Genomic DNA, 27,092 nt, shown 5'->3' with positions numbered 1-27,092 from the left:
GATATTCGAGGTGTTGGTCAGGAGAAATGGAGCGAAAGTTAAGTTCTCGCCCCATTTTTGGCACAACCAAAGCATCTTTAATCTCATACGTCGATTTTTTTTCTGAAACCCTAGGGAAATACTTTACTCGCAGCCCATTTGGTCTTTGACTTGCGATAGTCACTTCAAACCGATTAAAGCACAGTTAACTATTCATGCTTACTGGAATCACATAAAAGCTTGAAGCACATAGATTTTTTAGTCTAAGCTTTGTTTTATTAGTTGCACAAACCACATTGCTTGTTCAGCAAGCTCACACCAACCGCGAATTATACGATAAAATAGATTATAAGTTTGTCGCAAAACCTCATACGGAATCTTCTCCCATGATCAATAGGAAAATACAATCTCATTAACCATTCCGAAAAAGATAAAGCGAGACCAAGTAAAGGTTTTTTTTGCTTTGTTAAGATAATTGTAGTTTGAAACACACTCTGTTCCCACTTTCTTTTAGCAGGATTAGCCTAACCCTCAGGCTAAATTCTATTGATCAAAAGACTTAATCTATATGTCACACTCCCCTAAAACAAGAATACAATAAGATCGATAGTCCTGTAAATTCTAGAATATATTCTAGGAAGAGTTTTCGACTTAAAGTCTTTTATTTGGCGAGTGCTTCCTTTTCTATCTCCAAAAGTTTCTTGACTCCATTGTACATGTCCTGGACGCATTGTACCTCTGACAGACCCAAACGACGGCGGTTACTGATATCATAAACCCCAGCATCCTCTCCTGTTGACACGGAGTGTTCGCCGTGGATTCCGCGAGCCTGAAAAAAATAAAGGAAGGCGGGGCTGAGAAGATCAAGCAAGCAGATGATAGAACCCGCTCTACCAGCCCTCCTGTTCTACACACGCCGTAACACCATGATCACCTCTGATAAAGCAAAATCTGAATGACAGATGTCCAGGAAAATTAAGTTATGACACCTCAAGTATATGAGCCCTCCGCAGTGCGTAACCTTGCATTTTCGCCGAAGTAGAAAAGGCTAGGCCTCTGACTTAAACGTTTTTTTACGTTTATGTAAATAATAATAATAATAATAATAATAATAATAATAATAATAATAATAATAATAATAATAATAATAACACAACAATACATTCCTTTGTTCCATAATTTCGGCCCCATAACTTGAAAAGACCTACAATGTACCTCCATACGTTTTAAGGCGATAGAGTGGGATATTTACCTTAATAGTCTTTACAGAAGATAATGTGCGCACATGTGTAACTTTAATTCATACCTGAATATGGTATTCATCACAGATCTTCTTGAAGTCCGGATGCTCAGAAGCATGCGGGATTTTCACATGGACACTTGCTCGCATTCCAGTTCCAAGATTTGTTGGACAGGAGGACAGATATCCTCGTAACTCATCGTGTTGAAATCCGAGCTGTTTATCCAACTCATTGACCGCCGCACAGAGCCGACTGAATACAGACCCAATGTCGCTTCCTTTCAACAGACAAAAAGGGCTGGTTATTCAAATGAACTCTAACTTTCAATTCACTGATCATTTTACTTTCAAAGTGTTCCAGAACCGAGTTGCTGGAAGTAGAAGAAACAATTTGAAGCTCAAAGGTGTCTTTACTCAAGCAAGAAGACAGATTTTTAAACTCGCCAGCACAACTGTAATAGAGGTTTTTCCCCCCAGAATATCAAAGTTGTTCTAGCGAGAAGGAAAGGAAATCTCCGCAGGGATCTCCCCAATTATGTCCAGAACTTTAGACGTATAATTAAACTCAGTCAGGGTAAACCACCCTCAGCTGCGAGCAGAGCCCCTCTTCAACTCACCAGATCGAGGGCGATTTAAAAAAGGCTCTGCTGGCAGGGTGGTCTAAAAACTCGCTATAACCAGTTTGAATTTTAACTCCTGCAAAACGGCGGAAGAGCGGAAGTGACGTTACATTGACGTCATACCGAGCATGCATGATACATAATCGAAACCGCGGCCAAGAAGGGTAAGTAAAGTTAGGAGTTAAAATCTTTAAATCCAATTCAACACCGAACTAGTGAACATAACTTTTTCCGATGAATACTCGTTACTTCACTTCTATTGCTCGTTTTTTGAGGATTGTCATAGGGTTGAAATAAACGATTCAACTTCACCTTTCTCCATACTGATGATTCTAAGCTGATCTTCCTCGTTTACCCACACAAGGAAGGTTTTGTTTTCGTTATGGAAGATGCCACGCCCTTGAGGCCACATCTTGTTGATCCCAGCTGACTCCAAGAAGCGGTCACCTTTCTTGAACAGGAAGTGATCATTCACAAGTTGCATTCGCGTCTCCTCGCTCATGCCAGATAATGGATAATATTTGCCTGCCAAGTCGCCTGTCAAGGCTGTAAGGACACCAACAATCTGAAAAGGAAAGAAATCACTGACTGTTCAAATTAAGTTGTTTTTTTCCCTTTACATCTTAGTGTTGAACGCCGTGTGCTTTTTACGACCTATAAACGGCAAGTCCCTTATGTTACTGGGCAGAGAAGAGGTAAATCGTTTATTAACTGAAACACCTAGCAGTCGGTCGACAGACTGTGCTACATACATCAAATAATAAATTATATAAATATCTGGAGAGGAGAGCGGTTTTCGAATGAGTGTCGTAAAACCAAAACCAAAGTAATTACTTTGGCCAATCAAAAAAGACGGAGACAATCCAGTACAACAATCAAAACTCGAAGTAATTAAACGTAGCCGACTCAAAGCGCGGGAAAATGTGCACGCGCGAGCCACGATTGGTTTTGGTTTCACTTCTGATTGGTTGAAAAAGTGGCGCGAGAACTTTGAACCAATCACTGAGTGAAGTAATCATAAACCAAAGTAATTATCTAATAACTTTCAACACTCAATTGAAAACCACTCTATACTAAGATGAACTATACAAATAAAGATGTACATGGTTATGCACTTGTATCAAACGGAATGCCCATTTATATCGTACGGCTTGCCCAAAGAAAAACACTGTTTCCCGTCTGTTCACCGAAGCTACAATTGTGGGTCTTATCTGATAGGACTTATATCTGTACAGGTGACCGTCTGAAAATACACCAGGCTGGGGAATCAGGCTAGCAAAATGGCCATTATTTGCGCCCCCACCTCTGCCATCGTGCGTGGGCTCTGTTTTTTAAGCCGCTCTCGACCAGAATCCTGAGTTATTCTCAGAGTACCCCGAGTTTCCTCTCTTATGAAAATTGACTCCAACCTAATTTCAGCTGGCCGTGGTGCTGTGTCCCGTTGTCATTCATGAAATGTTTTGCGGCCGTTAGAGGCGTCTTATATATGCTTTCGGCCCCATCTCGATTTGATTCCCCAAAGTGATCGATATGTAAATTCTCTTCACAATTTCATGGAAATGTCAGTTAGACAGGTATTGAGAATGAAGATTATTATTAACTTAGAAGGTATCCTGATATAACGCTAAATTCTCATTACTACCCAGCAAAGAACTCTATGATGCTAGTTGCCAGAATCAACGTTTCGATCGTGCATGGAAACGAAAGAGTTAATTAATTAAGACTTCAGGGTGAGTAATAGGGACATATTATAATTTGAATCTGGAGCCTTGTTGGGTGGATGCCTTACTGTCACTTTTTTTCCAAATTTAGTTTTTATGGATTTAATCGTTTAAAATTGTACTTTATTGTTATTTCCTTTGACTTCCAAGTTTTCACCTGTTAGAAGAGTGGATAAAAACCGATGAGAAGTTCACCACATTACTGCATGAACAATGATGTATGGCATACTTTTTTACCGAGCTCAACCCTTAGCATAGGCATCGCTTCCTTGTTGCTCGAAAGAAGAAGCCCGGAGTAAAGTTGGACTTAACTAACGGAAACTCACTCGTACCTTTTGTTCCACTTCAACTCTCTCTTTGTTGCCGATACTAGGTGGCAAACCATAACCCTTAAGATTTCTAGCCACGCGGATGCGAGTGGATCTGATGAACGCTCCATCTGGATCAAGGTTAGGAGCATCGACCTTGTCAGGATTCATGTCCGAGGTATGCTTATCCGTTAGTTTATAAGGAGCATGGTATTCCTCAATGACTGGATCAAAAATCTTGGCAAACAAGGTGTAGGCCTCCTGTTCAGTAGCATAAATGCCATTTGCAGAGTCGAGTTGCTCGACACCTGAGATGATCTGGTCCCAGAGATTAGAACCTCTAGCCGTCTTCTTGACTTTGAGCTCGTTGAAAAGGTCTTCTGTAAGGAACTTTTTCATGAGAGACTTGACCTCAGACCCATTGAGTGCCTCAGGAAATTTAGCCTGCTCCTTACTATAAAGACAAAACGGAATAACCATTATATTGAAACAATAATGATTCCTGACCCCCGAAAACGCTTATTCTTAACTTAATTATGTGGTAGAGTCATTGACCCATCAGTCAATATGGAAACCTGTCGACTGTAACAAAGACGATATAGCCTTGTCCATAATGATGAATGTTGATGGTGCCGTTTGCTGCATGGCTATGGAATAACCGAGAAGCCCCTCAAAATCGACCTACTCCCAACTTGATATGATCAATGACTTCAGTCCGCATGTTCCATCATGGAGGCTTACTCGATAATCCCACAGGAGCTCCTCATGGAGGCTACTCGATAACCCCACAGGAGCCCTCAAACGAGTTTTCAACTTAAGATAAAAGAGGCTATTCATATTCAAAGAGAAAACCTTCTTTGAATCAACAATTACATCATGTCAATCTAAAACTAGTATCCTTTTAATTCTCACATTGTCACGTTTTATGTACATTTCGTTGTTACTAGCATAATTAGCACTTTTTCCCACTTATAAATTCAACCTCTACGCTTTGTACATTAATCAACTGAAGATGACGGGAGTTTCTGTCGAAACATGTCTTACAAACTTAAACGTTTTGTCGTTTTCTTTAAACCCCACAGTTCTATTAAAATCTAGCCTTAATTTGTTAACTATAATATAAACCATCACTTTTAATTGTTTTTCTTTGACGGTATTACTTTCCAAATTGAATGTGTAACCAGTTATGCGCAAATTAAGTGTCGTTGTGTACTGTTTCCCACACAAGTTCCCAGTCACGTCCAGGGGCACTTTCTCGACACTTAAACGTAGAATTAAACACAAACAAGAGAATAACCCTCACTAAATACAGTGTAAAGGCAAAACTAACTTACGCTATGGCGTCTTTCTCGATTTCCAAAAGTTTCTTGACTCCATTGTACATGTCCTGGACGCACTGCACCTCTGACAGACCCAAACGCCGACGGTTACTGATATCATAGACTCCCGCATCTGCTCCGGTAGATTCCGAGTGCTCGCCATGAATTCCGCGAGGCTAAAAGGCAAACGAAGAGATTTATTGTCACGAAAGACTAACAACATTAATGGCGAAGAAGTGGAATCTTTCTGATCATTGAGGTGATTAGATGGGTATGAAGCAATGCTTCCTTGCACCCCGGCTTTACTTGGACGTATTTTGTTTCTTGGTAGGTCTTGGCATCGTAAGCAGGTGACTGGAGAATGGAAGGGACCCTGGATCTCCCTCAAGAAGTGATTCCCCTGCGATGGTATGGGAGACCTGAACATGTATATTGCATTCACCAATTTGCCCGCACGCCAACAGGCCTCATACAGGAATGAATAGTAAAAATCGATTTCAAAGTATATCATGGGGCCACCTTCTGCAGCAAGTAGCAACCACTGTCACAAAAACTTACGATGATTTGCAAAGCCCTTCAAACAAGACATCTCGTACCTGGATATGAAACTCATCACAGATCTTCTTGAAGTCCGGATGTACAGAGGCATGCGGGATTTTCACGTGAACACTTGCTCGCATTCCAGTTCCAAGATTGGTGGGACAGGAGGACAGATATCCATGTGGTTTGGTATGCTGAAAACCAAGTTGTTTGTCAATCTCATTGACCGCAACACAGAGACGTTTAAACACGGACAAGATGTCACTTCCCATTTCCATGCTAATAATGCGCAGTTGGTCTTCTTCGTTGACCCAGACCAAGAATGTCTTGTTCTTGTTATGGAATATACCTCTTCCCTCCGGCCATTCTTTGTTAACACCGGCTGACTCCAGAAAGCGATCGCCTTTTTTAAATAAGAAGTGATCGTCGACAAGCTGCTGCCTCGTCTTCTCATCCATACCACTCAAAGGGTAGTACGTGCCGGCCAGATCGCCAGTCAGTGAATTCAACACTCCTACAATCTTCTTCTCCAGGTCAACCCTTTCTGCTTTGGACAAATTAGGGGTCAGGTTGAACCCTTTAAGATTGCGCGCAACGCGTATACGAGTTGAACGGATGAATCTCCCTTCCGGGTCCAAATCTGGAGCCTCTATTTTCTCGGGGTTCATGTCGGAGGTGTGACCATCCTTAAGCTTGTACGGGCTGTGGTATTCTTCGATGATTGGGTCGAGCAATTTGGCAAAAAGGGTGTAGCTCTCCTCGTCTCCGGCATAAACCCCATTTGCTGAGTCCAGGTTTTCCAACCCTGATTTAATCAGATCTGTTAGAGTGTAACCATTTTTCGTCTTTTTGTCCTTCAGCTCGTTGTAAACGTCTTCAGTTAAATACTTTTTTAGAAGCATCTTAGGGTTGCATTCCGGGCTTGAAAATTCTGGTGGCAACGACATCTTGCTAGGTGATCTGGAAATTAATTGCAAAAAAAACTAATCAGATAGATTATCCGGCATCGAGACGCTCTTCTTACATTGAAGTTATTATTTCATGCTTACCAAGACTAGCCTTGTCAGTTTTAACTGTTGCTTTGACGATTGATCATCGCAAACGGTCCCAAACTTAAGTTTCACCGTTAAACCGCGTCCTCCTTAAATGAACACATGCAGGTTCAATGCCTCTAACTTGAAACATTTCTCTACGGTTCTCGATATTGCTATAAACAGTCGAGACGACATAACCTACCTGAGAACTATTTGGATATCAGGTGTTTATTCTTCGTGCGTTACTATATAAAGTATCAAGTGAAGCTTTGATCCTCGGACTTATGAACGCAATTTTAGAAATTTTAGCAATTGCGTAGAGAAGCCTGAAAATTTCAGGACTTCAACGGGGTTTGAACCAGTGACCTCGCGATACCGGTGCAACGCTCTAACCAACTGAGCTATGAAGCCACTGACGTTGTAAGCTGGTCATTTGTAAGTTCAAACGTTACCGTGATGAATGAATCAACAACATTTGAACCCACAAATGACCTGCTAACCCAGCTCCCAACATCATGGGCAGGGTTAGAGCGTCGCACCGTTATCGGGAGGTCACGGGTTCAAACTCCGTTGCGTTCATAACTGCGAGGAACATAGCTTCACTTGATTTCATATCCGCAGTTTAATATATGATTCATTTCATATATCATTTCGTGTAATATACCAACTTAGCAAAGGCCTATTCGGAACAACAATGGTTGTTTTGTCCTCCGCCACTTTAGTCCGGTATATGAAAGTCTACCTTGAATTTTCGTTTCGTACGACAGAACCGCTGTATGAAAGCCTCCCCAAAAGATCCACTTGTTCCAGATATCATCTGTTCGTTCAAAATGAAATCATTTCGGCTTTGATAACCTACGGAGCTGAATGCCGATTTACTGCGAAAGGTTTTTCCTGTTACATATTTTTGTTACTGTTTGCAGTTGCCAAAGAAACCTAAACATGCCGAAGTTACTGGTTTAAATTACAGCATATATGTTGGAAAAACGAATGTCCGAACAACGGTTTATACTTCAATAGTCATTGTAACACACAGCAAATTCACACCCTCACATTCTCCATCGAATACAATCAGTTCTGAATTATGCACTATGAAATTAAATTCTTAAGGGCCCACAGACGGATTTTTCGCGCGTTGCTAAGGAAGTGAAATATTACTTCCGGTGACTGACATCATCATATAGTGAGCTGACCAGAAAACTCACTCACCGACCTCAAAAAATTGATAACAATCTTCTAATTGGTCTGGATAAAAGCAGTGATGAAATTAATTTAAAGAAAAACACTACACTCCTGAGTTTTACAGACATGTTTCGGCAGTTGCCTTTGCCATCTTCAGTGTGAAATGAAAAATAAATTCCAGTGAAATATAAATACTAGAGAAATTACAATAATAATAGCAATAATTAAGACTATGACAATAGTAATTCAAAATTAAACCGAAAGTTTTAAATTAACATGTTTGACCTGTGCGTTGAGTGCTGGTACGGCATCTGAACCGGGCCTATACATGAGCCGGGCTGGCTCGTTTAGCCAAGATACTGGCACGTCTGAGAAAAAACCACTAAAAATCAAATTTGCGATTACATGCAAAAATCTCAGCCCGGTTGGCCGAGATCTCGGCATTACCATGCCTGAAAAAACCGGGCTGAGATTTTTCCATGTAATCGCGTTCACCGGGACAGCCCGGTTAGCCGGGCCAGCGATTTCTAACCACATCACTCCACTTTAGGACCCTTTAGAGCAAAATGGCCCCCCGGAATAGTCGTCTTTTTATGTTTGATTAAAAACTCATTATTAATTCATGAGCCTAACAGCTTATCAAAACATCGATAAAACGTCACGTGTATGAACCTTTATACTTGGTAATCTATGATCATTCTGAAAAACCAGGTGGCGGTTTTAATTTCAGTCCCAGGGGAGTGGGGGATGAATGTGTGAACGGATGACCGAGCAAACAAGGCAATTATCGCTTATTCTCAAATCATGAAACGATCGTTATATAAAGGCAAATTGCCTACTCAAACTCATTATGCTAAAAAAATATAGACAAGTCTTATATTTATAGGATCCCAGACATAGTCAATATTCGTTGCTTCGCTCTAAAACACAACAACCTGGCTTTTATGATCAAATGAACTGAGAAAAAAGCGTCCCTTTTGACCAACGAGTAAATTACGTGTTAAGTGGAACTATGACAACTATCAAAACATCATTTCCCGAAGAGCAGCCTAATGAGGATTTTTAGCTTTTTCATCTGGTGGATGAGTCGGAAAATCTGCAATCCGTCACCGGCATCCTTGCTATGCATTCGTACTGATCAACAAAATATAATAATTCATGTGAGGCAAAGAATCAGTTTTTCCGAAAAAGAAAAAGAAATTGTCGTTATTTTAGGGTCTATTCTACTTTAAAATCGATGCCTTATCTCTTCGCAGTGAGGCCAACTCGTATATCTTGACGATGCTGTGAACATCTGTGACATCGCTCAACAAAATCGAACGGATGTTGCCTTGACACTTCAAATCCGCTATTAAGACGAGGCATTACATCTAAACCTAAATTGCCTCTATTTCAGCTGCTTATACGTCTCGGCTACAGGGTTAGTTTTGTACTAAACGTCTTTTCGGTGCGAAGAAAATAATCCGCAGTCATGAGTGCGTGAGAGATCAAAATGGCGCGAAATAAAAAGATCGCTTTTCATCCTATGGCAGCAACATGTCGTTAAAACTTACGGTTGTACTTGAGCTTGTTGCTGGTTATTATCGCCTGTCTGATTGTTACTCTCTTGTTCGTTCGCAGCAGACTCAACTACGGGTGCAGGATTGGGTGAGTTAGGCTTGCTCGGCTTCGATTTTGACGGGAAGAGACCCATCGCTTGCAGATGAACGTGGAGCTCCAAATTTACATACTTATTTTATTTTTCCCGTTTGACGTGTAGTTTTATGCTGTCTCTTGGGACCAGCCATGCTCCATCTTAACCCTATTGCAACGGACTAGAACTGTGTGATCTTCATTTGTAAGAACGTTCTTATTCACGTGTTTAATACTTATGGAGCGAACTAAGCAAACTAAACACTCCAGTTTTTGTTGACAATTTTTTTTCCAAACGCTTTATGGAAAAGTTTGTCATGCTGTTTGGATAACATTTTAATCTAATAGAAGTTTATGCAAATTCAAATCAGTGGTCCAAACTTTTGTTTTGAAAGACAAGAATTAGCGCTTTGTATTGAAAAACAATTGCACTATACTATTGACTGCTAGTTGCATAAGCGTGACCGGCTTAAGGTGGTTCAAACCGGTTTTAACGCTTTCAAGTAACATTATTATGGCCGTTTTTATACTTGAGACGCATAATTCATCTGGGACGAACTTGGGCAAACATTTTTTCTACGTCCGTTAAATTCGTCTAGTATAAAGACGGGCACAAGACGCATTATGCGTCTGGACGAAGAATCTATTTTAGTGCGTCTTCGACGACGCACTAAACTGGAAAGTTCGTCCAGACGCATTATGCGTCTAGTGCCCGTCTTTATACTAGACGAATTTAACAGACGCAGAAAAAATGTTTGCCCAAGTTCGTCCAAGACGAATTATGCGTCTCATATAGTTCGTACCGTCTTTACAATAGACGGATAACATGAGAGACGCATAATTCGTCTGGACGGATTATGCGTCTCTAGTATAAAAACGGCCAATGAGGATTGGAACTACAACACTGTATCACATGACAGCGATGTTATGGTACCATATGAAACACCGATTATTTCCAAACAAGACGCGGTCATTTCTGTGACGTAATACGGAAAAGCTCAGCAAAAAAAAAAAAACCTTTATTTTGGCTTCAGTTACCCATATCTCAAAAACGAACTCGGTGACCCCCATTTTTTATTGCTGGAAACTGATCACAAGATCAAGATGAAACTTTCTTTAAAGTTTAAAATTCTGTACAGCAGATTAGAGCCACCTTAAATCTGTGAGTTTTGTGAAGGTGGCTTTGATTTGCAGTACATATTCTTTTAAAACTTTGCAGAAAGTTTCATCGTAATCTAGCTTAGTCTTCTGATCACTTTCCAGCAATAAAAAGTGGGGGTCACCGAGTTCCTATTTTATAAATGAGTAACTGAATCCAAAATAAAGGATGTTTTTGCTGGGCTTTTCCGTTGCCAAGGTTACTTATTACGTCACAAAAATGACCGTGTCTTGTTTGGAAATAATCGGTGTTTCATATGAACCATAACATTGCTGTTATGTGATATAGTGTTGTAGTGCCAATCATTTTAAAGAGAGTGTCTCTGCAAAGTGTTGAAAATGGTTTGAGCTACCTTAAAACTCCGCAAAAGAAAGCATTAATTTGGTTCCAACGTTTTTTGCCTTGACTGTTAAAACATTTCATTTAGATGACGATGAGGTCATTTTGGCTGTTTGTGATTGGCTTTTGATGAGATCCTCTTGTCTGTTTGTGATTGGTTTCTTGTCAGCATATTGTGACTTTATTGAGCTACCCACACCCCTTCTTTTATCATTCTTAATGATGACGTAATTTGACTACCTGTCAAATCTGGTCTGAAGGGTTGCATATAACCACTCATGCCTACCAAGACTAGCCTTGTCAGTTTTAATTGTTGTGTTGATGATTGATCATCGCAAACAATGGCATGCAGGCCTGTTTTGACGACGGTCCCAAACTTAAGTTTCACCGTTAAACCGCGTACTCCTCAAAGGAACATATGCAGGTTCAATGCCCCCAACTTGAAAAAATTCTCTGCGGTTCTCGATATTGCTGTAAACAGTCGTAACGACATAACCTACCTGAGAACTGTTTGGACATCATCAGGAGTTTATTCTTCGAGTGTTACTATATGAAGTATCAACGATAAAATGATAAATATGAAATAAAGTGAAGCTATATGATCCTGCAGCCGCAGTTGTTGCTATGGATATGGACATAGCTACGTCACTGAGAGACCGATTAGTGCGCACGCTCATGTCCATCAATGTAGAAAGAGAGCGGCAAACGGGTTCAACTTCATTCAACATTCGCGAAAACAAAAGAAACGTTGAATGGTTGTTGTAGCAAAGTTTAAATGCTTTTAAACGCATTCTAAAGTGTAAATAAAGCGTAAATAAAGTGTAATAAAGTGCAACATCGTTTGCCCGGGCCTATAGTGTGTTGAAAGTAGATCCGAAATAGGGTTTTCCGGATTCAGAAGTGAAATCAATGTACTTTTTGGTCTTAAAACCGATGCAGACTTTTTCCTTTGAGGTTTGCAAGTCTGAGCATTTCCGACCTTGTTTATTTATCCTTCAGAGAACAGTAGCACGTCACAATTATTCAAGATGGCGGCGCCCGCGAACAAAAATAGACGACTCTATAAGATATTAATTTTCGGATACAAACGCTTTCTTTGAAGAACTGTGAAAGAAATTTAACTGTAAAGGTTATTTCCTGTGATTTATAAATTATTATCTTAACTTCCTGGAGGGGACGATCCCTTTAAAAGTCTCACCTTTAAGTTAATATGGAAAATTTCAATGGAGGGCCTCTACACGTAAGAATGGAATTCTCGAGTCTCCAAATGGCTATAAAACGTTTTATTACGCGACTAAAACAGTCCGAGCGCCAATAACTAAAATCAACCACATCACATAGCTTCATTTCTGGTCCCGCGAGGGCCGATATTTTCTTAGCATCGGACCGGGTATTCCGCGCGATTCGGAACAACATTTCTTCTCTCTGAAATCAAGATGGTGAACAGTGCGAACTACTTTTCTGTCAAAAATCAATGGAAAACTCATGAATAGATAGCTGACAAAGAAATGTCCTGTTTCGATCTTGAAATACTAACATTTTTGAAAACTCGAATAGTGGTTCGGGAGATAATACAATACAATACATACCGTTAATTGAGCGCTCCCCATAGGGCCTTTCAGGGCCAATGAAAAAGTCAACGAAACAACAACAACAACTGTTAAGAATCCCAACTGGCCGGAGGCAAACCAGTTGGCTATTTATAAGTGCAGCTGGGAAGTTGAACCAGGGACTACCAGGAACAAATTCAACGAGTGATTAGAACGGGTCTTGAACCCGGGATCTCCGGATCTCAAGGCAACCGCCCTAATAACCGCTGAGCCACACTGCCTCTTGCCAGGAGGCAGTGTTTACACCAATGGTAGCAACAGCCTTGACAATAAAACGGAACGCGAAGTCAACAATAACAGCCAAGAGCGAAAACATTTCATTTCTGCACAACGGTCAATCAGTGCACCGGGAAAACAACATTGATGAACTCAAGCACTTCAGCGTTTTGTGATAGCATAAACAAAACAAAACATCCAGAGGAAATGACAATGTTTGAACTTGACAAACTATTGTCAAAAATCTTCATTGATTTCCAAAAAGAAAATGGCGAAGAGTATTAGACAAGCTCGGAATTTTCGATTAGAGATGTCCAACAAAGTACTTCAAAGGACTTACAAACCAGTGGAAAGAGGACCCGAAGACCCATTTTTTACTGTACAGTGAAGCACAAAAGAAAATCCGACGACGACCGTCAACATCTGGTACAAGCGTACACCACTGGGTCTGAAAAATCAGCTTGAAAGATTGTCAGATGCGGTTTTTGTGGAGAGAGAACGACCTTGAAGCTGTCTTTGCTTGTGCAAATATTTCTTCCATCTTCAGGTTGCACATTTCAAATCATGAGAGGGCCGGCTCAAATAGTGTACGAGCTGGCTGCAAAGCTGACCAAGAATAATCATCATCGAAAGCGACCACGAAAATGAATCAAATCGGCACCTCAATCGCCTTTGATAAAGATGATTTGCTGTGCCAACCACGGCGTTTCGATGTCTGGTTGCATCCTTCCAACAATCAGGACCCAAACAAATAACAAAGTAGCGTCTAGCGTCTTTAATTCGAGCAATTTTTGCTCCGCTAGACAACACACGAATCCCTCGGTCTCAGCAACTATGCAAAAAAAAAAAAGAAGGAAAAATCACGCGACTAAAATGGCGGGAAGTAGAAACAGGGAACCCTGCCGCAACACCCCGCCCCATGCGCAATCCGATGAAGCATTACGGTAACAATCAGGCGCAGGTTCGCGACGAAACTTACTCTAACAAATGAGTGTCAATATCAACGTCAAGTTAGATCCCCTTATCTTAATCAATGTCTTAGTCACGATCAAGATTTCCTGCTCCCTCTACTAGGCAGAATCTCTGTATAGGTCGCAACAATGGCTTAGAAGATCTGGTCTTAACTTCAACTGTGTGCACGAGCCCATCTCTTCCGGGACGTAGCCTGATTATACTACGGCCTAGCTGCCACTGACAGCTGATTTGGAATTTGACCTTAGATAGCTCAAGATTCTGGTTCCTTTGGTTGACAGTGTTTTTACTAACTTTCTCTGGAACCTCTTAAAGTTGCAGTCTGCCCATGAGGTTGGACGTGATCATTGAACCAACAGCGGCTGAGTCCAACAGACCATATTTAGTAAGTGTATTTCCGTTGTCAGCAATCACTCTCAATGGAACAACCTTAAGCAGCACAAAACTCCTACTAACGTCCACCATTGTTGCATTGTTCACAAATAGGTTAGAGAGTAGGGACGAGCTCTGATCAACACTACCTTCAACATCTTCAGCCTCATTTATTGTCGGAACATGTATCAGTGAGTGGTGATCTTGTGGGCGAGCACAGTCCTTTTCGACACAACTGTTTTTCTATGGGCAGCTCCTTTGCAGATGAGTATGGGACAGACATCGGTAACAAAGAGCCTTGAACCTTGCAAACAGTCTCCGCCAGCCTTTGCTTTTAGACAGGAACACTGGGCACTGGGAAACTGCGTAGACTCCCCTGCACACCTTGAAGTGTTCACCTTGACTGTAGTTCTTTTGTCTGTCTTCTTGTTTACCAACAGCTGGGGGCTTCATCTATCTTTGATTCCCTCTACCTTCAGATGCTTGAACCCCGGTTGCCAAAGTAGTGATTCTTGGACCAGTCGATTCTCTTGGGGCCAATTTCTTGCCGTTCGTGATAACACTGAACTTCACCCTTGTGTCGCTTGCTCTACCATACACAGGGTCATTCTCAATTAGTGATTGTGCTACAATAACCTTGGAGAGTGCCTTCAAGTCAGGTTCCCTTCCATTTGATCTTTCCCGATACTACTTTGCAACCCTTCTCCATCTCCCTTGGAGGTGACCTGGCAAGCGATCATCGATGTGTCTCAAGTTAGTGGTACAATAAAGTTCACACGACTGTAATTCGACGATTGCCCAGCAACAGTTCTCTATCTTATCTGACAAATCCAGACATGCTGCGTTATGTTCAGCACTTATCTGTGGCCCATCAGTAACGGACGATTTCAAAGCCTGAACTATCATAGCACTCTGTCCATTAGCTGTGCTCCAGCACCTCCAGGGGCAGCTGGCATCCATTTGGCAACCCACTGTAATTCTCAATCACTTCTTTGGCTACGCCGGGAGTAAAAGACATGAAGTAACTCATCTTTTCACTGTCAGACAAAAATTTGTTACATTCCACTTGGTCCCGAAAACGTGCTCTACACCGTAGGTACTTGGCGGGGTTGCCATCAAACGGAGCAGGCTCTGGTGGGGGCTGTGACAGTCTAAGTTCCATCCTTTCCCAGAAAGTCGTTTGAAGTTCACACAGAGTCTGCCTTTGAAGGAGAATTTGTTCGGTCTGTGCAAGTTCTCGGCTTATCTGAACATCTCTCAAAGCATTCCTCGTAACAGCGCAACCATTATGCTCATCTGAACCTCGGTTAGCAGAACTCCAACCGATTTTAGACTCAGGTTCTAACACTTGTGGGGGTCGGTAAGTTTAAACTCTGGCGCATCCAGATTCAAGGCACCCCTGGGCTGATTCAGTTGTTCCTGAGTTAACAGATGACTTCAATAGGCCTTCTTTGGTCAATCTGTTATCTGGGTTAGCATTGTCATTATCAGGGTCATCTGACCCTAGGTATTGCTCTTCGTCTTCTTTCGCTGCATCCTCATATACCTTGCTAACAGCCGCTGCGATGGCACATTCAGCCATTAACCTTGCTCTTTCTGCCTCCGTTTTGGCAGCTTCAACTTGATCAAGTTGAGCAACTCTCGCCTTTAATTCAGCTTTCTTAGCCTTAGTTTCCTGAGCTCTCGTTCTGGAGGAGGTACTACTTGTTCGCGAGGCTTTACTGTTTTTACTAGAGTTAATACTTGATTTGGTTTAGTTTCCTTTCCTTTCTAAGCAACGATGCGAAAACAAAAGCACGTGACTGAAATGGCGGGAAGTAGAAACAGGGCACCCAGCCGCAACAGAGTTTTTAATTTACTTTCCTCAGTGCTACAGTTCGACTTGTTTTCTGTCAATTCCGTCATATTTTAAAAGTGATTTTGATGCTTAAGTTGTTAATTTTTGGTAGATGTCTTCATTCTTCATCAAGCACTTTTCGTTGAGGTTTTTGACTTTTGTAAAAATTGTGAGTTCAATGAAGCGGAACGCTGGCTCTTTTGACAGTTAATAGTTTACCGTTGACAGCTAAATCTGTTACAACAAATGTTATTGGTTGAATGTAAGCATCCCAAATTCATACCAGCATTGTAATGGCTTACTAGTAAAAAAATAAAATAAAATTATCAGAGACTTTTGTTGCTTAAGAACAGAGCCATAGCACGGGAAAATTTGTGACTCATTTGAGCCTACGTTCACTAAAGTCTTTGCTGCACATAGTTTTCCCAAAATCTTCAGAATAGGAATTTTCAGAACTTTTAAATACAAGTTCCAGTCGTGCAATAAATCTCTTATTGACCAAGCTTGCTCCGGCCGTACTGGGAGTACGAATCTCGCTGCGCTTGGTCCGTACTCTGAACACCTCGGGCTGATATTCTCACAGTACGGCCCTCGCGCTTGGTCAATACGATAATTGCATTGATCTGAGAATATGCATTCCAGCAGAGTGAAAAATGACCTTTTCACTTCTGGGATTTATAAAGCCTTAGATTCAAGTTTACCAGTTCTGGGTAATGGGACCACTTTGGGTAATGTGACCATCTGTGCCCAGATGACGGATGTTCGCAGTAGGCGGCTACTTTATATTGCGCTTGTTACATCTCACCTTTCCTACGCCAGCGAGGTCTGGGCGCCTCAAAGCTCTGGACGCGACCTTGCCCTCCTAGAGGGAGTTCAAAAAAGGGCCACTGACAAAATTCATTCTGCGTGAATATGAACTACCTTGCCGCCTTATAAAGCTTAATCTTCTTCCTATCTCTTACAGGCTTGAACTCAAGGACCTTCTTTTCTTTTTTAAATGCAAACAGGGCAAGTTCGACGTTGACATTTCTCAGTATTTAACCTTCTCGTCTCTTCACGTATTCGTTCAAGTAAAGTCAATATGCTTCTTCCTAATTTCTGTCGTACTTCTTTATTTAGAGCATCTTTCTTCTATCGTATTGTTTTCCTTTGGAATGGTCTTCCTTCTTCTATTCGTGATATCTCCTCTGCTTCGTCTCTTAAACATAACTTATTCTCGCACTACTTCTGTAAGCTTAATTCTGATTTCGACGTCGACCGTATGCGAACTTGGAACCCATTTTGTTCTAAATGCCGCTCGTATAATATAAATTGCTGTTCTTAGTGTTTTAATGCTTCATCTGTTTTTGTGTGTGTGCGCGTGCGCGTGCGTGTTTCTAGCACTTGTTTTTTTGTCATGTTTTTTTTTTTCTTGTCATTGTGAGGCTGGTCTTTATATGGGACTTCGTGTCCCGTAGATCACGCCCTCAACTTTCTTTGTTGTAAAGTTGATAAATAAATAAATAAATAAATAAATGAATAAATGAAAGAAATGTGTATAAGAGGTGCGGGTTAAACATGAAAGAGCGAAGTGATCATCGCAATTATCTGGACAAATTTTATAAATCCCTGAAAAATTCAGGAGGCTGCAACGGGATTCGAACTCACAACCTCTGTGATGGCGGCCCAATGCTCCATCAATAAGAGACCAGTTTGTTGCAAATGGTCTATCTCGTATATCAACAGACTTAACTGATTAGAGTGTAATGAGAAGTGCTAGTTTTGTAGCCCATATGAACCATGTGAGCGTTAGCCCTACTAATGGAAATGGGCCCACACAAGGACAGAGAAAAACCCACGACCTTCGGGTTAGATCACCGCTGCTCTACCGACTGAGCTACACGGCCAACGTTTGTAAAAACGTCACCCTTCCTATTTCGTAATCATACTTCAAATTAAAACGATAAAATGTTTTTGAAGCTGTGGAGATTGGGGAAGAGAGAGAGAGAACAATTGACTCCAGGTGGTCCCGTGACAACTACCACGGCAAAATAGTCATGTAGCAGCTCTCGTAACGTATAACGTGATTGGTTCGCTACCCAAGCCAAAAACAAAAGGCTAAACAATTGAAACAATGACTTAGACTTAAAAACAATAGAAGCTGCTTCCAATACCAAACAATAGCAGGTTACAGGAGCTGCTACACTACTAAGAAAATAGGGCGCTTGATCACGCCTAGGCCCTTCCCGATTGCGCTCTTAAAATCCTAAAAAAGTGCAGGCAAAATTGGCTAAAAAGTGCTCAAAAATTATCTCAAAATAGTGCTCAAAATGTGCTAAAAGTTGTGAACAGTTACCTCTAAGCTTTCCTTTTACCACGGCAAAGTGTTGGTTTGGGTACTCTTTGAGACGATCCAATGTACTCACATTCGTGGTTTTGACGCTTCCTCTTTGCTTGTTTTTCCCTTTGTTGATCGAAACTTTTCGCTTTCGTGCTATCGATGCACTTTCTGGAGCACTTAGGATGCTCCAGCAATTACTGTTATTGTAATTGGATCAATCACTTCTTCGTCTTCAGTGCTATTGTTTTCCGACTGATTTAGTGCTTCCATTTGTGCTCTTAAAAAACTAAAGCCGGTTACGAGTTGTGCAGTGCTAGTGTAAAGCCTAGACATCAGATGATTTAGAAATTTGAGATGACACACACATGATACATCAGCCAATCAAAAACTTCTGTTCTCACGCTCAGTAAGGATAAGTCCATGTGCCTTTCCATGACAACGGTCTTATGACCTGGAACACGATTCTCGTTGCGAGCGACACACAGCGACTGATTTAGTGCTTCCATTTGTGCTCTTAAAAAACTAAAGCCGGTTACGAGTTGTGAAGTGCTAGTGTGAAGCCTGGACATCAGATGATTTAGAAATTTGAGATGACACACACATGATACATCAGCCAATCAGAAACTTCTGTTCTCACGCCCAGTAAGGATAAGTCCACGTGCCTTTCCATGACAACGGTCTTATGACCTGGAACACGATTCTCGTTGCGAGCGACACAGTTTTTGCTTTAAAATGTTTTAAAGACATATGTTGCTCGAAATTTGCTCGAAATGTGAAATATTGCTCAAATGTTGCCCAATATGCGAAAAAGTGCTTAAGGGTGCTCAAAATGCAAAATATTGCTCCAAACTCAAAAAAGTGCTCAAAAGGCGCTCAGCGCAATCGGGAAAGGCCTAATCACGCCACGTTTTCGAGCCACAGACGGCAACCGGAAGTGAACATTTCGCATGCCAGGACAGTACGTAGTGTGTCCCAGACTCTTAAGCTAATCGTTTCTAATAGAGAAAAGATACTTAGCCATATAAATGTTGGTATAAGAAGACATGTTTAAAGAGAAAACAGCATACTTCCGGGTGCTTTTCCGTGGCTCTGATTGCGTGACGTTGATTGATTCCGTGATTCTGATTGCGTGACTGGAGTTATGTAATAGGACACGATAAAATAACATCCATTTAACGTTACAATCTGTTGAATCTGCATACGTTGGCTCACTAAAGCCTCACATAACTATAACAGTCTTGATCATTCCACCATTACTTTCCTAATAACACATTTTCCCGAAATTCCAGGAGTTCTGTTACATACGATTTTCTCAGACGTAATTTCATAATTGCGAAAGTCTTAAAAATAAGTTTTTTTAAGTTGAAAACAGAAACGGAGGATTTAACAATTTGAATACAATTGCCCCTGGCGTTCCATTATCACGAAATGTTGAATAAGTAAACAAACAATTTCAAAAAGGGACTTTACTAATTTTATGCTAACCACTCCGCTTCACTTGATGGATAATGGTCATAATGGAAATCCGACAATGGGAGATCAAAACAAAGCACTACTGAACACGATGTACCTCTTCTTTACATACTGTGCTCTCTGTTTCAATAAATAATCACTTCGAATTAATCCTGTCAACCTTAATTTATTCAGTATTTGAAGTGGTTTCCGACACAAGATAAATAAATGATTCTGAAAAGCAAAAATTTATGCCAAAGACTTAAAAACATCTGAGACGATCAGAAGTTTTGAAAAGCTCTTGGTGAATAAAGCCGAGTCATTTTCGAAGTGATTAAACTAAATTTACTTTACAATAACAAACTGTTGACAAATGCTGTGTTCATTATATCTGGAGCGTGACGACTGAATTTTCATAAAGCGGCAAATGGCGATGGCAAAATATGACTTCAACCAATAAAAAGCATTGGGATGCAAAATTTACGACCAGTAGGCAAACCTATACATTAATATCAATCGAGCTTCGACGAAAGTTTGAAGAAAGTGCTGAGCTATTTGCTTGTATTTTCCTTCACAACCAAACTGAGTATCATTTGCCATGAGTGAAATAGCCGGACAACTGAATTTCCGTTTCGTACGACAGAACGGCTGTATGAACGCCTCCCCAAAAGATCCACTTGTTCCAGAAATCATTTTTTCGTTTAAAATGAAATGATTTGGCTTTGAAATCCTTCAGAGTTCGATACCGCTTTACTGTGAAAGTTTTCCGGTTTTATTTTTGTGTTATTGTTCGCGGTTGCCAAAGAAACCTAAACATGCCAAAGTTACTAGTTTAAATTACAGCATATATGTTGGAAAAACGAATGTCCCAACAACAGTTTCTACTTCAGTAGTCATTATAACACACAGCAAATTCACACCCTGACATTCTCCATCGATTGCGGTCATATTTGAATTATGCACTATGAAATGAAACTCTTAAAACCATTTTGCTAACAAGAGGTAAATTATTCAGACAACTGATGTCCTTGCTTCTCGAGATTGATTTAATTTAACTTAATTGTCACGCTATAGATATATACAAATATATTTACGACACCTTATGAAGTCACTTAGGCGATGGTATAAAAATTACGCAGAAATAAAACTATGTAAAAAACATATAGGCCCAGCGATTTTCCCTTTCTCTATGGAAGACCTAAGACACAGTTCGTGACGTGAAAAGTACAAAAATCGTGAGTTGACTCATGGCGCCATAACATTTCCATTTTATGCTTTGAAATTGCCTACACAAACTCATGACGCTAAAAGATATGGACAAGTCTTATATTTATAGGATTCCAGACATAGATAGTCAATATTCTTGTTTTTGCTCAAACACACAACAACCTGGCTTTTATGATCAAGAAGCGTCCCTTTTGACCAACGAGTAAATTACGTCTTAAATGGAACTATCAAAACATCATTTCCCGAAGAGCAGCCTAAAGAGGATTTTTAGCTTTTTCATCGGGTGGATGAGTCGGAAAATCTGCAATCCGTCACCGGCATCGTTGCTATGCATTCGTACTGAACGACAAAACACAATATTTCATATGAGATAAAGAATTAGTTTTTCCGAAAAAAAAGAAGAAGAAATAATCGTTATTTTAGGGTCTATTCTATTTTAAAATCGATGCCTTCTCTTTTTGCGGTGAGGACAACACACATATCGTGACGATGCTGTCAAGAAATCTGTGCATTCAAGTATGCCCTGGTCACGATGATAGTAATCTAAGACTTCAAATCCGCTGTTGAGCCGAGACATTACATCTAAACCTAAATTGCCTCTCTCTCTCAGTTGTTTATCCCCCTCGGCTCCAAGGTTAGCATTCTACTAAATTACTTGCTTTTGCGAAGAAAATAATACGCAGTCATGGGTGCGTGAGAGATCAAAACGGCGCGAAATAAAAAGATCGCTTTTCATCCTATGGCAGCAACATGTCGTTAAAACTTACGGTTGTACTTGAGCTTGTTGCTGGTTATTATCTCCTGTCTGATTGTTGCTCTCTGGTTCGTTCGAAGCAGACCCAACTACGGGTGCAGAATCGGGTGAGTTTGGCTTGCTCGGCTTCGATTTTGACGGGAAGAGACCCATAGCTAGCAGACGAAGGTGACGCTCCAAATTTACATACAGCTATTCTATATTTATTTCTCCTCTTCGATGAATCTGATTGTTAATTAACTCTGGGGTGGGTTGATTGGACTAAAGGTGACGTGATCAATATTCGGTCACGACAGAAAAGTTTAATCCTTTTTCTTGTTCAGTAAAAAATCCCCACAGGGAAATAGTGCGGCTTTTCGTTCGTTCTGATTGCTTAACTCGGAGGGAATTATTCGGAAGCGTTCGTCTCCGAGCACGGCCAGCAGCTGAAGAGAAAAAATTATGTACCGCAATGCGCAATGCATCTTATTGGTCATTTTATTTAATTTATGCATTTAGGGACAAAGCCCGTGGAGTCTTACACAGGGCTGTAGACCTCCAAGGATCAGAAGAATAGACTATACAACACACAGACCACATAATTTATCTCCATGCCTTTCTCTTTGCAAATAGTGTGTGGGTTCTTTTACGTCCCACAGCCTTATAATTACGAACATTGAAGGGTTGTAAGACGCGGCCTACGGTTTGTCGCCCTCATCCGAGAAGACTAGAGTCTGTCATGAACGGCAGCACTTTCTCCTCCCTTATTTCAAGACCCTGGGTATTATTCCCGACGGAGGTTTGATCCCGAGACCACCGGCATAACAGCAGTCCGATGGTCGACGGCACGTTCGGCTTGTGAAGCCAACTTCAACTTCAATTTTAACATTTAATTCACACAACGTAAATGACCTAAATATATCATTTTATGTAATAAGCGTACGAGCAAATACTGAAAGCACTCTGTACATCTCGACAGGAAAAAGTTTGGAGAGTACGTGAACAGTTGCAGTTGCTATTGAGTTGGCCACTGTCGTGTTGTTGACTATAGATAGAGAGTATACATAATCAAAACAAAACGACGAAGAGTGGACATTGTAATATATATAACTCACAGCTGGGGCACAAACACCTGCACATCAACACCCAAGTTTACTCCATAAATACGCATACGCGCAAACTGAATAACGAACAATAATATCAATACATGAATTTCTTACGAAAGAAGGCACATTGTGGTGTATTCGTGAACTATCTATCTTGCACAAATTATCGATGAATTCTTTCATGAATTATCTGCCGACGCATTTATTATGGCAGCAAGAGAGATGCCACTAGCTGCATCTTATTATTCAGGGAAGAAAGTTCGTATTGTTAATTAATTATTCATTAAAACAGGTCCACTGAGAATTTTCAGATGTTCCGGGAGTGCTGGGGAAGTTTCCAAGCCTTGTGCTAGTTCCTATCTTACGTGAATCTGCGATAATATCACAGCACAAGATGATAATACTACACGAATAGTCAATCACCTCAACGTCGTTTGAAGCGGTGAATTATTACCTTCACTCCGGACAATAATGAGTAATTGCTTTCTCTCTTTGTATCCAATATTCTTGTTTTCTGATAGATGTGAGGAATGAGGTGCTCCTCGATACAATCAGATCTGACGGGGATTTAGCTTCTAACCATTACAACACAGTGCAAAAAATATAATCCGGTTCCAGTCTCCCTGTTAACGGTTCACATACGATCGTCTAAATGACAATATTCTGCCTTTTAATTGCATCTCTAATGATTACATTTGTCTTCAGCTTATGGTATTTTAAGACAGAGCACAATAGCGAGGCAAGATGTAGGAGACCTTAAACAACAGATTCATATATTTGACCCTTTCAGACGTCATTTCAGAGGACAGACCCCTTACATTTTGAAAACACTTAAATACTTATATTTGACCTTCAATATAAGTCAGATAAGCCAGTGGAGATGAAAGATTACTTAGGAAGAAAATTAAAATAATGCGTCACGCACGGACCTACAGGTTACGCATGTCACTTAAAACAGTTGCATTCTCAGACAAAATACCTTGAGACAGCTTACAGATCTTCTTCTACACTTTTAAAATGTTGAGTAACAACGTTTTGGTATCAAACCAGTCACCTTTGCACCCCTTATTGTTACTCTGAGTAATGTAATTATGTTCTCAGTAGATCCTGCGACCCAACATTTTAGAGATCTTTAGAGGGTACAGGGAAGTGAGATATTGTTCAAGAAGATTGTTGGACGTTGAGGCAATCATTCTGTTCACGATTCAAAGACCTAAGACACTGTTCGTGACGTGAAAAGTACAAAAATCGTGAGTTGACTCATGGCGCCATAACATTTCCATTTAAGGTCCTTATTTTACGAGGGTAACATGACAGTGAACTAGAGTTTCTTATAAACATGTGGCCCTCGGTGCGCACCTTTTACCTCCAAATAAACTGCTATGCTGCGTCGGTGGAGGACAGGAGCCCATAAAAAGGAGCAACCTCGTTCCCAGGGTCTCTCTTCTCTGCCGCCATTAACGACAATGGAGGCAGAGAAGAGAGACCCTCGGAACGAGGTTGAAACATGAGAACTACAGTAGCAACCCTGTCGTTGAGACAATGGAGTCAGAGAAGAGAGACTGCGAACGAATTTGCTACAGAAGGTCTATGTAAAGGCGTTTTTACAGATCACGCTATTTTTAGACTAGTTCTTAAGGAAAATTTGGCTTGCACTCAATCCTATGGGTAATGATATCTAATGCAAGACTTGTGATTAGATGGAAAGGTCTGGTTTCGCGGGAAAATCATTCTGAGAAGAGGATGCTACGGTAGCTTATACTTTGTTCGAAGGATTCCGGCCGATTTCCTTTAAAGTTCCCTTTAGGATCACGGATCCACTTTTGTTAAAAGGTAAAAAAAGATTCAAGCACTGTCAATATTTAACAATTATTCCCCGAAGGCGAATAATTGTTTTAGTATAAATACACAGGTGATTATTTCAAAAAAGAAAAAAAAAAATTTCAACGCGAAATCATCTTCCTTTACAGTGGCAAAACGACTACTGGCAGCCATAGCTAGCCATTTTGTCCCGTCGAGGTGATTATCGGCTGATCATCCGAGATAGCGAGCCAATGAGAGCACGCGTTTTTGTATAAGCACCTGTGTATTTATACTAAAATAATAATAATCAATCAAATAGAAAAGTAAGAAAGAAAATCTGTAAAAGTCTAGGCTTAACTAAGTGTCACATACTTCTTTAAATAAAAATGTCTTTAAGTGTCACTTAAAAGTATTTAAGTTCGGGGCCATTCTAACTGTCAATGGAAGTTTATTCTATTTGGATGGACCACAAAAAGCGAATGCTAGATCACCGAAAGTCTTGCATTTGGTTCGAGGCACCTCTAACAAAGAAAGGTCATTGGATCTCAAAGAGCTTCTGGTTGATGCCTTTTTCCTGATGAGATCACAGATATAACGTGGAGCAATACCATTTAATGCTTTGAAAACAAGTAATAGTATATTAAACTCGATCCGAAGCTCTACGGCTAACCAGAGAAGATCTTTTAAATAAGGTGAGATGTGATTAAATTTGGGCACTAGACAGATGACTCTTGCTGCGGCATTGAGGACTTTTTGAAGCCGATCCACTGCAGCTGATATTTTGGAAGTCCAGTCCAGAAAGGAGACAGTTGCAATAATCCAAGTGAGATGTTTAAAAAAGCATGAATTAATATTTTGGTGGCCTCAGTGGAAAGAAATTTACTAATTTGTGTAATGTTGTACAGACCCTTAAAGGCTTTGTTACAAATGGTCCCAATGTGAATATCCATCGCCATCTGCTCATCAAACACGAAACATGTGAGCGTTTCACTGAGCTCATATACACAGTGCAAAAAGTATTAATCATTCAATTTCAATATAATTGATAATGCCATTAACACAATTCTATTCGCATCAACTCAATACCATCGTCTCAAATGGAAAAAGCATCCATAGCCCCTAGAGTGTGGGGTAATTCTGCGTCGGCAGCTCCCCCTCTCCACCTCCCCAAATCACGTACGATCATTCGGATTTATCGAGTTAATTCGCAAAAATACTTTTTACCACAATTGCTTGTAATCTCGCAATCTGATTGGCTAATTTGTCGTTGTCGATAAGAGTCTAGACAACGCTGCTTGCGTCAATTTGTCACGCAATGTAATAGCCCATCAGAAACGCCCATTTTGGGAAATAAACCAATCATGTTGCGAGAAAGTTATAGACAATGCTTGCTCTTTCTTTGTGTCATGATTTTGGTCACGCTCTGGAATAAAAACTTTCTTGGCGTTGAAAAACAAATCGAAAGTGGTTCAGCGTTGTCTGTACTCTTATCACCGCGACAACGATATTCGTCATGACCGTGGTCAAAATTTGTTGTGGACTCACTCGGCTGCACCTCTCGAGTCCACAAAATTTTAACCACTGTAATGACGAATATCGTTGTCGATAAGAGTACAGACAACGCTGAACAACTTTCGAAGTAGCAAGCAAATACAACTTAGTGACATGTCCGTTACGAATTGCAGAAACATGCCCTCTGCACTATATTTGCAACATACATTTTGCGATATTTTGAGAACTGTTGGCATTCGAAAATAACCTCAAGCAGCTCACCGTGGGCAATAAATTAGAGGGGAAATGATATAAGGTACTCAAAACAAGAAATTACGTCAAGAGAAGGTCAAATATTTTGAAAAATTCCTTGAGAGTTCCGGAAGTGGCCTTCAGCTTAACACAGGCAAAATCAACGCAAATATAGTGGGTTTCGTTAAGGTCATCAAATACTGACACAAAAAATTTAAAACGCTGTTAGATTCTTTCTTTTCATAAAGGTATAGGACTCTCTAAATAATAAATTCATTTGCACGTTTTCTGTTCGATCTTGACATGGTGTGTTCACTAAAGCATTCAGTTTTTATCAAGGCTATTGCGTGACTTCAAAATTCACAGGAACTGCAGGACGCTGTTGTTTGCTTTTGATTTTTCATTCTTTGCCAACTCAGAATGTCTCCCCTGATCAGATAGGTTGAGTAACATTAAAGTATTCTAACTATATCAAAATTTTACCAACCTGCTGTATAGAAGACAAAAACCAAAAACCGGCTCGGAAACCTCTCCAGACCAAGTCTCTCAGGAAGAGTGATTAGAATGGCAGTGGGCCTGCGTTTTTATTGGAGAGCCACTTGTTCGTCCCATTTGTTTTATCTCCAGG

At 40.6% G+C, this 27,092-nt stretch overlaps 1 protein-coding gene across 5 annotated transcripts; it reads right to left on the bottom strand.

The window, feature by feature from the left end:
- Positions 1 to 233: 233 nt before the first annotated feature.
- LOC138059793 (arginine kinase-like) lies at positions 234 to 27,092 on the bottom strand. 5 transcript variants are annotated; one of them, XM_068905412.1, is made up of 7 exons: positions 26,952 to 27,092; positions 5,784 to 6,687; positions 5,203 to 5,363; positions 3,893 to 4,322; positions 2,152 to 2,404; positions 1,286 to 1,497; positions 234 to 808 (listed from the first exon to the last, which is right to left on the bottom strand). In XM_068905412.1, exons 2-7 carry the CDS (start codon positions 6,672 to 6,674, stop codon positions 641 to 643), a joined length of 2,115 nt encoding a protein of 704 aa, XP_068761513.1. In that variant the 5' UTR covers positions 6,675 to 6,687; positions 26,952 to 27,092; the 3' UTR covers positions 234 to 640. The 5 variants fall into 5 exon arrangements, with proteins under 5 accessions (XP_068761513.1, XP_068761512.1, XP_068761510.1 ...); XM_068905411.1 differs by lacking the exon at positions 26,952 to 27,092 and adding an exon at positions 23,373 to 23,528; XM_068905409.1 differs by lacking the exon at positions 26,952 to 27,092 and adding an exon at positions 21,847 to 22,124.

The sequence above is a fragment of the Montipora capricornis genome, chromosome 8 (assembly GCF_036669925.1).
Source record: "Montipora capricornis isolate CH-2021 chromosome 8, ASM3666992v2, whole genome shotgun sequence".
NCBI classification, from domain to species: Eukaryota; Metazoa; Cnidaria; class Anthozoa; order Scleractinia; family Acroporidae; genus Montipora; species Montipora capricornis.
This window is presented reverse-complemented; position numbering and strand designations above follow the sequence as displayed.

What these genes read in the sequence shown, in the direction of transcription:
- LOC138059793 (XM_068905409.1), bottom strand. Translation starts at nt 21,986, where the DNA reads ATGGGTCTCTTCCCGTCAAAATCGAAGCCGAGCAAGCCAAACTCACCC. An exon ending in GTGATGAGTTTCATATCCAG is followed by an intron (nt 5,364 to 5,783) that starts GTACGAGATGTC and finishes TTTGCCTTTTAG; the next exon opens with CCTCGCGGAATTCATGGCGA. An exon ending in GAGTTGAAGTGGAACAAAAG is followed by an intron (nt 2,405 to 3,892) that starts GTACGAGTGAGT and finishes TTTCCTTTTCAG; the next exon opens with ATTGTTGGTGTCCTTACAGC.